Below are 14,718 nucleotides of genomic sequence, written 5' to 3' on the forward strand. Positions count from 1 at the left end.
AGTTAGACAGTACACGCTCATTTAGGCCTACACAGTATTCATGTTGATTTTGAAGGATAATTCTTTTTGAATATTGATTCCTCATTTTTTTTTTTTTTTTGTGGAATATTCATTTAATATTGCTGTAATTTTAATGTATAGGTATATATTCAAGATGTTTCCGAGGGAGTCACACGGTGACATTTCACTGCATGTATGTATGGGACAAATAATCTCTTGAACTTGAATATCACAAAACAAAACATGCAAACACTTAACTTAACATTTTTCTCTGCACACACTTTAGTTCAAGCAAATTGGGAAATCAGTCCAGGAGTCTGATGTGTATTAATATAAACAATACAAGACAAACCGCGTTATTGAAAGCTTTGGCACAGTCGGCTTTAAAAATAGGTGTGGTGTGGTTTTAGTAGCCACACCGGTCTTGGGTCTAGGTAACTGGGGCCCGGGGCCCTACGCCTGTTGCTCGTTACAGTAATCAACAAGCAACAGGTAAAACCCCCATCCCCACACACACACAGGAGAGGCGCCGTTGTCTTGACATGTTTTCCATCTGCTCCGGGCTTGTTCCGCCTTGCCCATTCTCTACAGTAAAACTGCTACTATTCAACCCCATCACCTGTGTCGGAGGGCCCGGAGTGTGGCAGGCGGAGCTGCGATAAAGGTTTTCTTAAACGATCTAAGCGAGTGTATGGATCATGTCTGTTCATTTATTTCAGATAGAAGGCGCCTTAACAGTATAAACCCTTTTGCAGACTCCCATGGAAACACTCTGAACCGGGAAAATCCACCGCTGATTTGAATGTCTAAGTGTCTAATTAACCGGTCTGGATGCTCTGTGAATTCCAGAAATTGTACTAAATGACAGCGATAACTGAAGTGATAACTAACTCAATACATTTAAAAATAAATTGCAGCCAATGGACAACAACAGTCGTCTGTGTTTGAAGAGCAGCCGTAGCAGTGACTTGGTGGTGGTAGTACAGCACGGCAACATTATAAAATGTATTATTGAAATAAATTAACACGTTTTATATTATATAATCAGGTATGCATCCATTTGTGGAACAGTTTGTTGGAACTAAGCCTCTCCAGGCGGCAGTGAATGCGGCTCGAGGACCGTCGGATCGCCTTCCCTTTCACATTTTAAATCGTTGTTGTGAGTCTATAAACGCAGCAGCTCAGGGTCGGCAGCCGCACAACGTCACCTTCGAGCCGCGGCTTAATGCCGCGCAGCACGTTGGGGATCTTTAAGACTTAAGGAGATGGATTTATTTTTGCTGAATGAAAGAAGGGATTAGAATAATGACCTGCAGGTTCCTCCTACGCTATCTTGACTCAGCATCATTCTGACCCCTCCGTTGCCATGGTATTAACACTTTTGATGGATTGCACATTGTTTTGATTTGTCTGCAGCGCTACCAACTCGTCCGGAAAGCTGAGTATAGCTGGGTACTGGATCATGTGATTCAATTTGATATTGATTCAATCAAATACTGATGGTGCGGCTCCTGATACGATTCCATATAGACATCGACGTATATACACAAGGAGAATTACTGCCACTCTGTCAGACTCTGTAATTCCGGGTTACGAATTAGTCAGGGCGAATTGGTCATTCAGAATGCCTGTTTCTGGCTGCAATTACGGCGTTGCCGATGAAACAAACAAACTTTTTTGCCGGTGCAACTCCGGATTTAATTTCAAAGATTTGTTCACGGTGAACAACTCGTTTGCAATTCTTGCGCCACGAGGACAGTCTACCAAATTCAGGAAGCTGCATTACTTTACTTTAATGCAGCCTGAAGACCCGCCTGTGGCAGGCAGATCCGAGTGGTGTTTTCAGGGCCCTCCGACACAGAGACCCAGGAGATGGGGTTGAATATATACACACACACACACACACACACACGGGCTCGTGGGCTTTCCACTATTTCTCCGGGAATTGTCTAGTTTTATCTTGTGCTACTCTGGCAGCGTGCGAACGTGGTCCTCTCCTGTTAGAATCTGGGTCAGGGAACTCTGAAGCTGCAGCAGCTTGCGGCTCGTTGCATCAGAGGAACTTTCCCTGTTTCGCGGAGGAGAGGAGCGGTCGCCATGGAAACCGCCGCTCGCATGAAAGCCGTGCGCCACCGGATGCCGGGCGAGATGCCTGCGTTGGCGTCGGCGGGTAGCGAGGAGGAGGAGGAGGAGGAGAAGAAATACCCTCTCCTCCGTCTGAGAGATGAGCGGGAGCACATCTCACAAAGTCACATTTATTATTATTATTATTTATTATTATTATTCACCAGATACTTTCACATGAAAATACCACCAGCTCATCGCTCCCTGAGAGAGATCACAGAATATTGGATTGGGAGATTGGGTCAAACAATAAAACGACGAAAAGATGAGAAAAGTGTTTTTTCCGTGTTGCCATGAGCACCAAGCGATATGAGATTCGTTTATATTGTGCTGAAAACCATTCTACAGTCTATTACTTTATTAGTAATAATACATTTTTTTGATGGTTTCTATTGTTTGTTTCTATGAGCAGAGGCTGTGGCGCTCGTTCAGCGGTGTCAGTCGGTGTCAGTCAGTGTCTGGTTCTGCTGAATGAACACATCTGTTTCTTTGTGTCTCAGGGTTTCAGCCGCCGCTCACACGACTCTTTGTCAAAGTCAAATTTATTCCAAAAGCTTTTGTTTTTTTTGGGGGGGGTTTTTAGTCCAAATTAAGCGGAGACTTGATCGTTTTTTTAATTCTAGAAAATAAAAACAATGAAGCGATGAAGCAACTACACATGATCGCCGATTACACATGCGACAATCTTAATATAGGATTTTAAGATAAAATAACCTTCCTTTTCTTCCTCCTCTTCATCCCTCTCTCCTCCTCCAACCTCCTCCTCCTCTTCTCCCTCTCTCCTCCTGTTCCGCTCTCCTACCAGTCGCCAGGTGGCGCCAGTCCATCTCCAGCCCTGCCTCCTCCCCCGTCCCTCCCCTGGGAAGAGTATCAGGAGTCTCCCCCATCAGTGCATCTCCCCCCTCCGAGCCCTACCTCACCCCTCAGTCTGAAAGAAACGGTAACAACCAAGGTCACAATATTTTGAAGGATTGATTATTTCCACTTTGCCGTGGCGACGATCAGCCCAGGGACTGATCTGACTCTACCTCTACTCTGCCTCTCTCATACATCTACTCTGCCCTGCTTTACAATTTTTAGTACTTTGTCCTCTTCTGCACATAGCTGTGATTACAACGCTCTAGTTTTTTTTGTTACTCAAACATCTTATCTCAGTGTGTCTGTCTCTCTCTTCCTCCTCCCCTTCCTCCCTCAGCCTCCTCCCTGTCCTCCCTGTCCTCCCCGCACCACCTGTCACTGAGGGGAACGCTGAGTCCCGCGGGGAAGGATTCCACCCCCCTATCGGACAGGAGCCCCATGTTCCTCCCTCACCTAGCCTGCCGTAGTAAGCCTCCTCACCCTCCCTCACCTCCTCCTGCTTCCCAAGCAGCGGCACCTCTTCAGTCTGTAGTTTTGGATGGTTCCCAGGGAAGGTGACCTGCTTGATAGGGAATGTGGCCTGATTACTATGGAAGTAGGGAACGGTTCCTAGGGAAGGAAGCATGGGTGCTAGGGAAGGTGGCCCGCTTCCCAGGGAAGGTGGCCTGCTGAAGAATCGTTCCTAGGAAAGGTAGCATGGCTCCTGATATCATAAATGCCTCTTAAAGATATTAATGGGTAGAAGTGGGGTTTTCCTGGCACACTGTACTTGAGTTAATCCACATAATAACAATATGTAAACGCCTGCAAACACGAATCGGTTCACTCCGAGTTCCCTGCGCTTTGTTCAATTTTAAAGAAATCAACCGGCGCAGTTTCTCTCTCTGTTTTCTTTGAAATGCAAATCAGCTACGCTTGTGCGTCCTCTTTCCTGCAGCTGTTGCGTAACAGCCGAGGCTCAGTGGGCGACAGTCAGGCACTTTACTAGCGAGGGAGGAGGGAGTTTTATGCTTGGGGAGTTAGAGCGGAAAAACCGTGCCGGCAAATCCCTGTTTCATGGATCCATTGTTCTGAGCGGCAAGACCAGAGCCTTGTTTCCCAAAAGCATCTTCAAGCTACGACAACCGTGAAAACCCTCTCTTGCGCAGCTTCTCAAACTTGCCGTAGGTTTTCCAAAAGCATCTGAACTAAAGACGGTCTTAGAAACGATCGTAGGTTAATGGGGGCTCTGAGCGTGTTTGAGAAGCTCATAGGCCGTAGGAGGGGGGTTTATGTCGTTATATTGTCACCATGATGACCTTTGAGACTTCCTTAGAATAAAAGTGACACGAATAGCCCCTCTGCAACGTAAGATGGGAACAAGGGAAAGTTGACCTGCCTTGAAACCTCGAAACTCTGCCTTCCATCACAGGATTCCATGCTTTATGTTCGGTGCCTGTGGTTTGAGTTATTTTCGGCGGCGTTGGAAAGCTCTTCAGAGCGGAGAGCGCATTGTCGCTTTAAGAGCTGTTTCGGGGAACACGAGTTACAAATGAAAGAAGTGGAAGAAAATGCACTTCACTCTTAAGATTGATCATTATTGGGGAAACAGGAGCAGGGAGAGGTGTCGTTTGGGACATGGTGTGCGTGGAGGGTGGGGCAACTGAGTATCTTATTCCTCGTCCCTCATATTCCACTGCATTTTGTGGAACATTAAAATACCCAATTTAAAATTTCTAGGCCGCAGCCTGCGACATTCAGCTTTCAGCTCGGAGTCGTCGTTGGACAGCGAGCAGAGCAAGGCGGAGGGAGACTCCATCGCTCTGGGATACAAGCTGCAGGACCTGACGGACGTCCAGGTCATGGCTCGGCTGCAGGAGGAGAGTAAGTCGGATCAATTCAAGATCCATTTTAAAAATTCAGATACCGTCACTTTGACTTCCTATGGAAACAGATAAAACATTAAAGGAAAAAAAAGAAAAAAAAAAGAATTTACCTTACCTTAAATAAATGTATTTTTGGTTATAATGAGGATTTAAGGAACTTTTTACGCATCCCATTTCTAAACCTTTGCCCCCACCCCCTCTCTATTGCCCCGCCCTCTAACACTTTAACTAATCAGACCTCAGAGCTCATCGCTACTTCAGCTTTATTAACCCGCGGAGGTGATTGTGTGTGTGTGTGTGTGTGTGTGTGTGTGTGTGTGTGTGTGTGTGTGTGTGTGTGTGTGTGTGTGTGTGTGTGTGTGTGTGTGTGTGTGTGTGTGTGTGTGTGTGTGTGTGTGTGTGTGTGTGTGTGTGGCGCCCTGGTGCTCATGTCTGCCCCCCGCAGGTCTGAGGCAGGACTATGCCTGCGCGGTGCCGGGGCTGGCCGCCCGCCGGAGCCAGAGCCTGAACTTCCAGCTGGGGGCTCCATGGAGCGCCGTGCCCTGCCTGGCGGAGGAGCTGGACGGAAACCAGGGGGAGGAAGGCTACAGCCTGCCACCCCCGCCCCGCCTCACCCGCCTCCCCCACTCCCACACCTTTTCCAGCGCCCGCGACTGGCGACAGAGCGTCGGCTCCCTCTCCACCCTCTCCACCCCTCCTTCCACCCCCTCCACCCCTCCGTCCCTCTCCGCAGGGTTCGTCTTTCAGCCACTGAGCCATGCCAGCCCCTTCACACCCGAGCAACAGGGCTTCAGACCCGGATCAGGTGAGCAGGAAACCCCCCCCCTGCGCCTGGAAGCTCACAGCGGGGAGGGCGGAATTTACCGGATTGTGTCTTTAATTGTAGCTCTATTCAGTCCCTCCAGGAAATTGGATCGCAATGATTAATGAAAATTCAAGCAATTTTCTGCAATATTTGCAAGAGCTTGTCATTTGACAAAATTGCTTAAAATGTTCTCCAGTAAATTTCCAAACCGCCTGCTTAGTCTTGTCATACAGTGCTGATTTTCGCAGTCACGAGGAAAGTAAAGCTTTATTTATGTAGCACTTTTTAAAAAGCTGTTGCCACGTCTGTCATAAACAGACACGTGGCATGAAAGGAAACACAACTGAAGAAAAATTAAAACAAACAGAATGGGCCTAAAAACAAAGGTAACCCTTTTAATAAAAAGCATCCTCTATAACAATGCAGCGATCTAGGCCTAGATGGGTGGATCTAAGTGATCTACCGGTGGCGTTGGGGTCAGTAGGTGCTCAGCAGAGCCTTAACTGTGATCAGTAGAAGTTGCTCCGAGTCTAAACCAGAGTCGGGGTGATCGGCGGCTTGTCTTTGCTGACGGTCTGGCAGCTGCATTTTGAATCAGCTGGGGGGCGGGACAGCTGGTTGTATTGCGACGAGGAAGTCGACTGAACAAGCTTATTTATGTGTTTTTCAAAGTTCACAAGTGCTGGTCAAATCACCAAGGGATCAATACGCCGACAATCTGGCAAGATTATTCAGGTCGTTTAGTCTGACAGAGAATTACAGCGAGAGATGCCACGGAGACGGCTGAGCAGACGACCCAGAAGAAGCAGGATGGGTCCAAGGAATCAACACCCGCGGGAAGTAGCAGTTGAAGCAAACGTTACTTTGCAAACTGCATTGCGAGTTTTGAGATGTTTTGGTCGCAACAATCCCAAAACTCCTGGGGGGACTGAAGATCGGTGGCTCACGGGGGACGTTGTTGGCTTAAACCTTCAGTGTCTGCTTCTCACTGTCCTGTGTGTTGTGTGCTTCATATTTCCCTGTTTCTGTGTATTTACTTGATTTGGGTTTATTTATCCATGTTGTTGGCCGTGTTGTTTTGAGGAAGCCTCCCTCACCAATCCCGACGATTTTGAGAGTAAGTTTTTGTTTTTTTTGTATTTTTTCCTGCCTAATTCAAAGCAGCTTTAGGTGAAAATGCTGACCGACTAAAACTCAACTTTTAACCCAATAGCAGGATTTTGGCTCAGTCACGTGACTAATAGTGGTAGTGATCTTTATTTACCCAGACGCTGCAAGTGACAGTGTGGCTTTCGACAAGCAAACACAAAGATAAGCACAAACAAAGTGCTGTATTTGCGTGCAGTGCCGTCAGTGCAGGGTTTATTTGGTGGCGAGCCACTTAATTTCCTCCAAGTCCGTAAAGAACAAAAACCTCTCTGGATGAAAGGAGAATCACATGTGGAGTTTCCTGTCATTGGAACTAATCCAGGAAAGGGTTTGACCAGGTCCGGACCCAAAAACCTGCTGAGAGTCAATTGGTCTTTTTTTATTTAATTTTTTTTTACAATCTGGTGGTGTTTTAGAGAAATGCGCATCAGATGTTTGATCATGGTGAACTTTGATACTCGCTCAGTTATCGGAGGCCGAGCCCTTGGAGGACATGGAAGTCCTGGAAGAAGGTTTTGGGATTTTTTTATTTTTTATTTTTTTGCAGCAGCAGCGATAATTCCCAATGTGTTGGCCTCCCTGTCCACAGGAAGACGGCGTTTTAAGAACTGGAAATTAAACTTTTGGAAAAGGCCTTCCAAGGTGGATTTTTGTTTTTTAATACTCAGTTTTTCGTGGGTAAGTAAAACGGAGCTTCTTGAAAACTCTGATGCCCGGACCTCAAGCTGTGCCAGGAGCCTACATTGGGGTGTTCCCCAGTGTCTCCATTCAAAGTCCCTCCAACTTTAGGAACCGTGTCCACACAGTGTTGTCTGAATATTATGAAGAAGCCGGATATGCGTGCTCCTAATGTTCTTCCGTGGCGTTCAGCATCAGGTTTTATGACTTGGTTTCGGCCCCTGCTGACCTGGCGTGCTTATGTGAACGATTTTATTTTTATCTTTTTAAGTTTGTTTTTTGGGTTCTCGTGTGGACGGAGAGATTTTCTAAAACAGTTTGTGTGGACAGCACTGTTAGTTTTTTGTTTTCATTTTTTTTAAATGGAGGGGGAAAATGCGTTTTTCAAAATATCCATATATATGTGGACGAGGCTGTAGGTTTCCTCCTCTTTCAGTATGGCAGTTCTGTGTCACGATATATATATAATTTTTTAAAAATGTAAATAGATAAGACAATCCCCAAAACTGTATTAAGATAGTTTTTTTTTTTTAACAAATACATCTCGCAATCCTCAAAGAATACCGATCCACAAGAGTTTGATGTGTTTAGTCAGTGCCCACCGTGCCATAGTGACCATTTATCTTCCAGACACTGATCACCTGGTGACCCCTGAGCTCCGGGCGCTAAGTCTAAGCCTCTCACACGCCTGTGTTTCCGTGACGACACGCGATGGCGCGATGTCGTCCAATCATATATACCACATGTATTGTCAGTACGTGCACCATAGGAATGTGAAACAGGAAAACTTGACAGCTAATGAAATTAATAACTAATATGAATTAATAACTAATAAAATATCATATACCTAATAAATGTATAACTAATATAATGACTTATGCAAATGAATGATAAATAATGAATTACTCATAAAATAAAATGTGTCCTGAATTTCCTCTACAAAGGATCAATAAAGTACTATCTTATGTTAATAACTAATCAAATTGTGCCAAATATGATAAACATAATTGTACCACAATGACAGTCAGACACACAAAGCATCAACGTCCCTCTCCCACTCTCCCTCTATAATGTATGTGAAATTAATATTTGAACATTTTTACTTTTAGTTCTATTTAATCATTTTTGTGTGTCCAGACAAGCTGCGGAGGAGCATGCCTAACCTGCTGAGGACTCCCAGCATGCAGAGTGTTCCCAGCATGCACAGTGTTCCCAGCATGCCGAGCATTCCTGCTTCAGCCCATCACAGCGCTTCGCCCTTGCTGCTGCGGAGCAGCCAAAGCTTCGACTCCTCCAGTGAGACTTTTCCTCTTCTCCTCCTTCTTCTAGTTCTTGGTCTTCTCATTGTTCTTCTTCTTGTTCTTTTCGTTCCTCTCCTCCTTTTTGTTCCCCTTCTTATCCTTGTTCTCCTCCTCCTTCTTGTTCTCCTTCTTCTTGTTCTCCCTATTCTTGTCTCCTTGTTATTGTTCTTCTCCCCCTCCTTCTTGTTCTCCTTGTCTCATTCTTCTTGTTTTCCTTTTTGTTCTCATCCTTCTTGTTCTCCTCCTTTTTCTTGTTCTCCTTGCTCTCCTTCTTCGTCTTGTTCTCCTCCTTCTTGTTCTCCTCTTTCTTGTCTCCTTGTTATCCTCCTTCTTGTTCTCCTCCTCCTTGTTCTCCTCCTCCTTCTTGTTCTCCATCTCCTCCTCCTTCGTGTTGTCCTTTCTCCTCCTTCGTGTTGTCCTTTCTCCTCCTTCGTGTTGTCCTTTCTCCTCCTTCGTGTTGTCCTTTCTCCTCCTTCGTGTTGTCCTTTCTCCTCCTTCGTGTTGTCCTTTCTCCTCCTTCGTGTTGTCCTTTCTCCTCCTTCGTGTTCTCCTCCTTCGTGTTCTCCTCCTTCGTGTTCTCCTCCTTCGTGTTCTCCTCCTTCGTGTTCTCCTCCTTCTTGTTCTCCTTTTTCCTGTTCTTGTTATCATCCTTCTTCTTGTTCTCCTTCTCCTTGCTCTTCTCCTTCATCTTGTTCTTAGTTTTGTTCTCCTTGTTCTCCTCCTCCTTGTTCTCCTCCTCCTTCTTCTTGTTCTCCTTCTTCTTGTCCCTTGTAATGCTTCTTGTTATCCTTCTTGATCTCCATCGTCTTGTCTCCTTGTTATCCTCTTTGTTCTCCTCCCTCATCTTGTTCTCCTCCCTCATCTTGTTCTCCTCCTCCTTGGTCTCCTTCTTCTTGTTCTCCTCCTTCTTGTTCTCCTTATTGTCTCCGTCTTGTTCTCCTTATTCCTGTCTCCTTGGTCGTTGTCTTGTTCTAAAGTCAGGTCTCTACAATAGTATGTGGAGATAACTGGACTCAACCTGTTCCAGCGAGAAGTGACATATTCAATTGAATCCAAACCTTGTATTCTGACAACAATGAAATAACCCCACAGCACACCTCAACTGTGCTTATTTACACTGTGTTGTTCTTCTTATTGTGGCCTACTAATAGTTCTCATTAGTGTTAAACTTGATCTTCTACTGATGAACACAGAGCTGCTGTTTCTGGAGGAACTGCTGAATTATTGCAGCCTTGCAGTTTGGACTTTGCAACACAGTAGATTATCTCTATTATTATTTTACGTGGAATTTGACAAAGTGGAGAAGCTTTCACGGCACAGTGGTTGGGGAAACGTTGACATCGAAACATATAGATTAGCCCAAGAGTAGTGAAGGAAATGAAGCTCCATTAGCTGTGCAGCTAAAATACGTTTTCGCTGAGGCAGTCACTGTGAGAGAGACGGCTTTTTAAATCGGTCGTGTTCTCTCTCTCCAGTCCCCCCCCCAGGTCAGCTTCAGAACCGGGTCCACAGCGTCGGGAACTTCTCCTCGTTGTCGCGGCAACCCCCGAAGGCCACCGCCTACGTCAGCCCGACCATCAAGGGCTCTGTCGCCATGACGACCTCTGCCCCGAGCCTCCAGTCTCTGAGCAGTAGTTGTAAGGGGTGGGCAAGCGGCATCCCGCTATTCAGTAAGGCTGGGGGCAGGGCCACGCCCGGCTCCACCCCCTCCACCCCCCGCAGCAGCCTGCCCCGCCCTGCTTCCTTCATCGCAACGCCACCAAGCTCCACCTCCCGCAGCAAGCTTGCCAAACCAGAACGCAGGTAAGCTAACCGACCCAGCCCCCTTGGAAGGTCCTTTATTAGTTGTTTGGTTTTTATTGCTGTCGGTTATCTCTGAATTATTACTGTTACTATGGCAACCGCTTATCCGCCTCGTTTCAAGTCCTTCGTATCGCTCCATACTACCACTAACTAGTGGCACCATCTAGTGAAGCGACGTAGGGACTACAATGGAGAGAGAGATGCAGACAGATATAGATGTAAAAAGTCAGGGGATATTTTGCCGATAATAACCAGCTGGCTCTTCATTATCCCTTTAATATATTATATTTTTAGTCAGGTCACACTTTATTTATAAAGTGCATTTCATACCAGGGCAGCACAATGCGCTTTACAGTGAAAAACAATCAAAGAAAATATATAAAATGTCTGTTTATTCTGCAATGACTGTACTTATGGTTGCACAAAGTCTCACAGCCTACAGAACACACACACACACACACACACACACACACACACACAGAACGCCGTCATAGACTGTAGTGAACAGCAAGGTTTTTAACCTCCTTTTAAAAGCGTGTGGGGACCTCTCTCAGGTCCTCAGGCCACCGCCTACTTGGGGCATAGATACAGGAGGCAGCCTCCCCTGCCGTAGAGTTGGTAAGAGGGATGGTTAAAAGAGCACTGCCTGTGGACCTGAGAGTTCTTGCTGGTTCGTATGTACTGAGCATCTATTTTGAATACTGAGGTGCAAGGCCATTGAGAGCTTTATAAACAATAGCAGAATCTTAAAATCAATCCTAGTTTTTACAGGGAGCCAATTTAGAGATCTAAGAACAGGTGTGATGTGTTCAAACTTTTTAGTCCCGGTGAGAACATGTGCAGCCGCATTTTGCATTAACTGTAGCCGCTGCACAGCTGATTTTGGGAGGCTGGTGAATAGGCCATTACAGTAGTCTAATCTATTCGTTATGAATGCATGGATTATTTTTTCTGCTTGAGTCTGCTTTGACAGGAAGCCTCTCAATTTTGAAATATTTTTTAGATGGGAGAAAGCTGATTTTTGTGATGATTGCTATGGCTCTTAAAATTTAGATCACAGTCTATGATTACACCCAGATTTCTGGCTTCGTTTTGTCTCTCCAGAGACGGAGAACTGAGATGAGCTGCAAGTTCTGTGATATCCATACATTAATATTATTAATACACTGAGTGAGGGAGTGTATGTGAAGGTCATCAGGAAATGGGGATATGTACAGTTGTGAATCATACGCATCATTTTGGTAATTTATTTTGTGTTTCTTTATCATATGTGCAAGTGGGAGCATATAGAGATTAAACAATAATGGTCAAAGAATTGAACCTTGGGGCACCCCACAAATAATATCTACTTTGTTCGAGACAAAATCTCCAATGGACACAAAGAACTGCCTGTCCTGTAGGTAGGTTCTGAACCAGTTTAGAACCGGGCCATATGGGCCGACCCGTTTTTGTAATCTCTCTAATAAAATATGATGGTCAACAGTGTGAAAGGCAGCACTGAGATCCAGGAGCTGAAGAACAGATCGTTTTTTTTAGAATCAGTGTTTATATGCAGATCATTCACAACTTTAATAAGTGCTGTTTCTGTGCTATGGTGAGGTCGAAAACCAGATTGATAAGTATCTAAAAGGCTGTTTGATAGTTGTTAAGCTGAAGGTAAACTGTTTTTTCAAGTATTTTGCTGAGGAATGGCAGGTTGGTGATGGGCCTATAGTTAGCAATAACTGTTGCATCAAGATTGCTCTTCTTCAGGAGTGGTTTAATGACAAATGGAAATATACCTGATTGAAGAGAGCCGTTTATAATTTTGAATACCTCATGTGCTTGGCAGTTAGAAACAGTTAAAAAAAAAGAAAAATGTGGTAGGGAGAGGGTCCAAGCATCAGGTGGAGGACATGAGCTGAGCAAAAATATCATCCAGTTTTTAAGTTTAAAGGGACAAAGTGAGACATGGCAGCAGTCATATTTCTGGTGTTTTGATAGCTATAATTTTGTTATTCAAAAATGTAGCAAACTTGACATTTTTCAGTGGAGAGCATCTCTGATGTGGTTGTAGATGGTGGATTAATTAATCGATCAACAGTGGAGAAGAGAACTTTACAGTTTCATTTATAGTTTCATTAATCATTTTAAAGAAAGACTGTCTGGCCTGTTTAATTTCTATGTTGTATTGATTGAGTCTATCCTTGTAAATTTCATGGTGAACCTGAAGTTTTGTCTTTCTCCATTTTCGTTCTGCCTGGCTACACTGTCTCTTAATCTGCCTAACAACCGCTCCATTTCTCCAGGGGGCTCCTGTTTTTCCATGTTTTTAGTTTTAACAGGTGCAATATTATCAATGATATTTTGTATTTTTGAGTTGAAGTTGTTCACAGGATCCTCAGTTGATGATGCCATGAACAGCGGTAACTCATTCACAGTTCTCTTAAAGGTTTCAATGGTAGTATTGTTAATGATACATTTTTAAATTGTTTGGGTACCCCTCTGTTGTACAGGAAAAGCAGACACATCAAAAAATACGCAACGTGATCTGAAATAGCAACATCCATGACACAGGGCACAGTGATATTAGATATGATATTGAAGAGGTTTGGATGGTTTAAAAAGGTGCCATGGTGTCCACAAACGGTACGTTGAGGGAGCAGCAGTATCCCTTGAGCCATGTGTGTAGCTGAAGGACACATGTGAATTTTACATCTCCAAAGCCGCGACACAGCAGCGGGCCAGAGGCAATGAACCGGCGGTCAGGCTGTAGAAGACTGTCAATAAGCTTCGTAAAGTCCTCTTTAAGTGTCTCAGATTGTTTGTTCCTGAGATTGATTCTGACGCAGATTAAAACAGTGGAGGCAGACGGGTTTTGATCCAGCAGCTGTTGGATTTTGGAGTCTATATCCCGGACGCGGGCACCCAGGTAGCAGAGGGTTTTAGCTGCAGGCAGGGTGACGTGTCAAACCATGGAGGAGCCGACGACGAGCACAGATGGAGGTTCGGCAGCAGGAGTCCTGAGGGACAGCAGCAGCAGCAGCCGAGCCAGGAGAGCACCGTCCTCACGGAGGTGGCGCAGGCAGGCGGTACAAACCAGTGGCCGCAGGGCCGGGAGACCTGCTGCTGGAGCAGAGGCGGCGCTCCATGGCGTTGGAAACAGAGTGGCAGGATCAAAGCGGGGTCGGTGTGGCAGAGGAGCCACCAACTGGCCCCCTCCTCTGGTTCCATGCCTGGGCATGGAACCAGAGGAGGGGGAAGCTGGCAGTAGTGGAGATGAGGCTGGCATTGGAAGAGCGTCACGGGGGGGACTCCCAAGGGACGGGAACTCCCACATGTCCCTGACATCGACCGTGGGCTCCAAGGCTTAGAATCTGTTCTCCAGCCAGAGAGTCTCCGGCGTAACGCGGCACAAAGAAACCTCGCAACGCCAGCCACCGCTCATCACCAGGGTCCAGGACTCTGGGGTGGAGCAGGTCCGGGACATGGCTCCTCCATCACAGCATTAAGACAGTTGGCAGTTAGCAATATGCTAAGCTAACAGGCTAACTAGTGCTAGCCGAGCGTTAGCCAAGCCAAACTCCACATTCAACCATCCAAAAAAAACAGTTCAGGCGTGGCAAAGCCAGGAGATAGTAAGGATATCACAGTGCGAACAATTCGAAATCCGTAATCCAAAATTGGGCAAAGTTATGAGGTAAAGTTGGGAGCGATTCAAGGAAGTAACGCACTGGTGTGAAAAGCAATGTCACATAATTATATTTTTTGTATTTCTATCTCCAGCTTAATGACACCTCCAAAGAGTCTGTCCACCCTCAGTGCCCTCCGTGACGTCAGCTGGAGAGATGGATGCTACTGACCAACAGACCAACTGATGGTGTAGAGCACCCCCCACTGGCTGTGGGGTCACACCGTTATTCTCTGGGATGTAAAAAAACGGGTGTGACCAAAATGAGCATCTCTCAAAATAACAGCTTTTACAATTTATTAATAATACATTTTAAAAAACTGAACTTTCAAGGCGAAAATATTTCAGATATTTTTATTCAACGCAGAATTTCCTCAGCCAGGATCGCAGATTGAGAGGGTATGGGTATTTTTTAATTTTTTATTATAATATCATGTGTGGAAAGAGTTTCCTGGCTTGTTTAAT

At 45.5% G+C, this 14,718-nt stretch overlaps 1 protein-coding gene across 1 annotated transcript; it reads left to right on the forward strand.

Moving 5' to 3' along the window:
- Positions 1–2,097: 2,097 nt before the first annotated feature.
- Positions 2,098–14,424, forward strand: LOC307247678 (SLAIN motif-containing protein 1-like; the record flags this gene model as incomplete). The annotated part of the gene is made up of 7 exons (XM_080023802.1): positions 2,098–2,170; positions 2,930–3,064; positions 4,702–4,845; positions 5,293–5,652; positions 8,617–8,775; positions 10,220–10,583; positions 14,349–14,424. The coding sequence occupies 7 exons, from the start codon at positions 2,098–2,100 to the stop codon at positions 14,422–14,424; spliced, it is 1,311 nt and encodes a 436-aa protein (XP_079879928.1).
- Between the last annotated feature and the right edge of the window lie 294 nt (positions 14,425–14,718).

Source organism: Zeus faber (assembly GCF_960531495.2).
Source record: "Zeus faber genome assembly, chromosome: 2".
Taxonomy (NCBI): domain Eukaryota; kingdom Metazoa; phylum Chordata; class Actinopteri; order Zeiformes; family Zeidae; genus Zeus; species Zeus faber.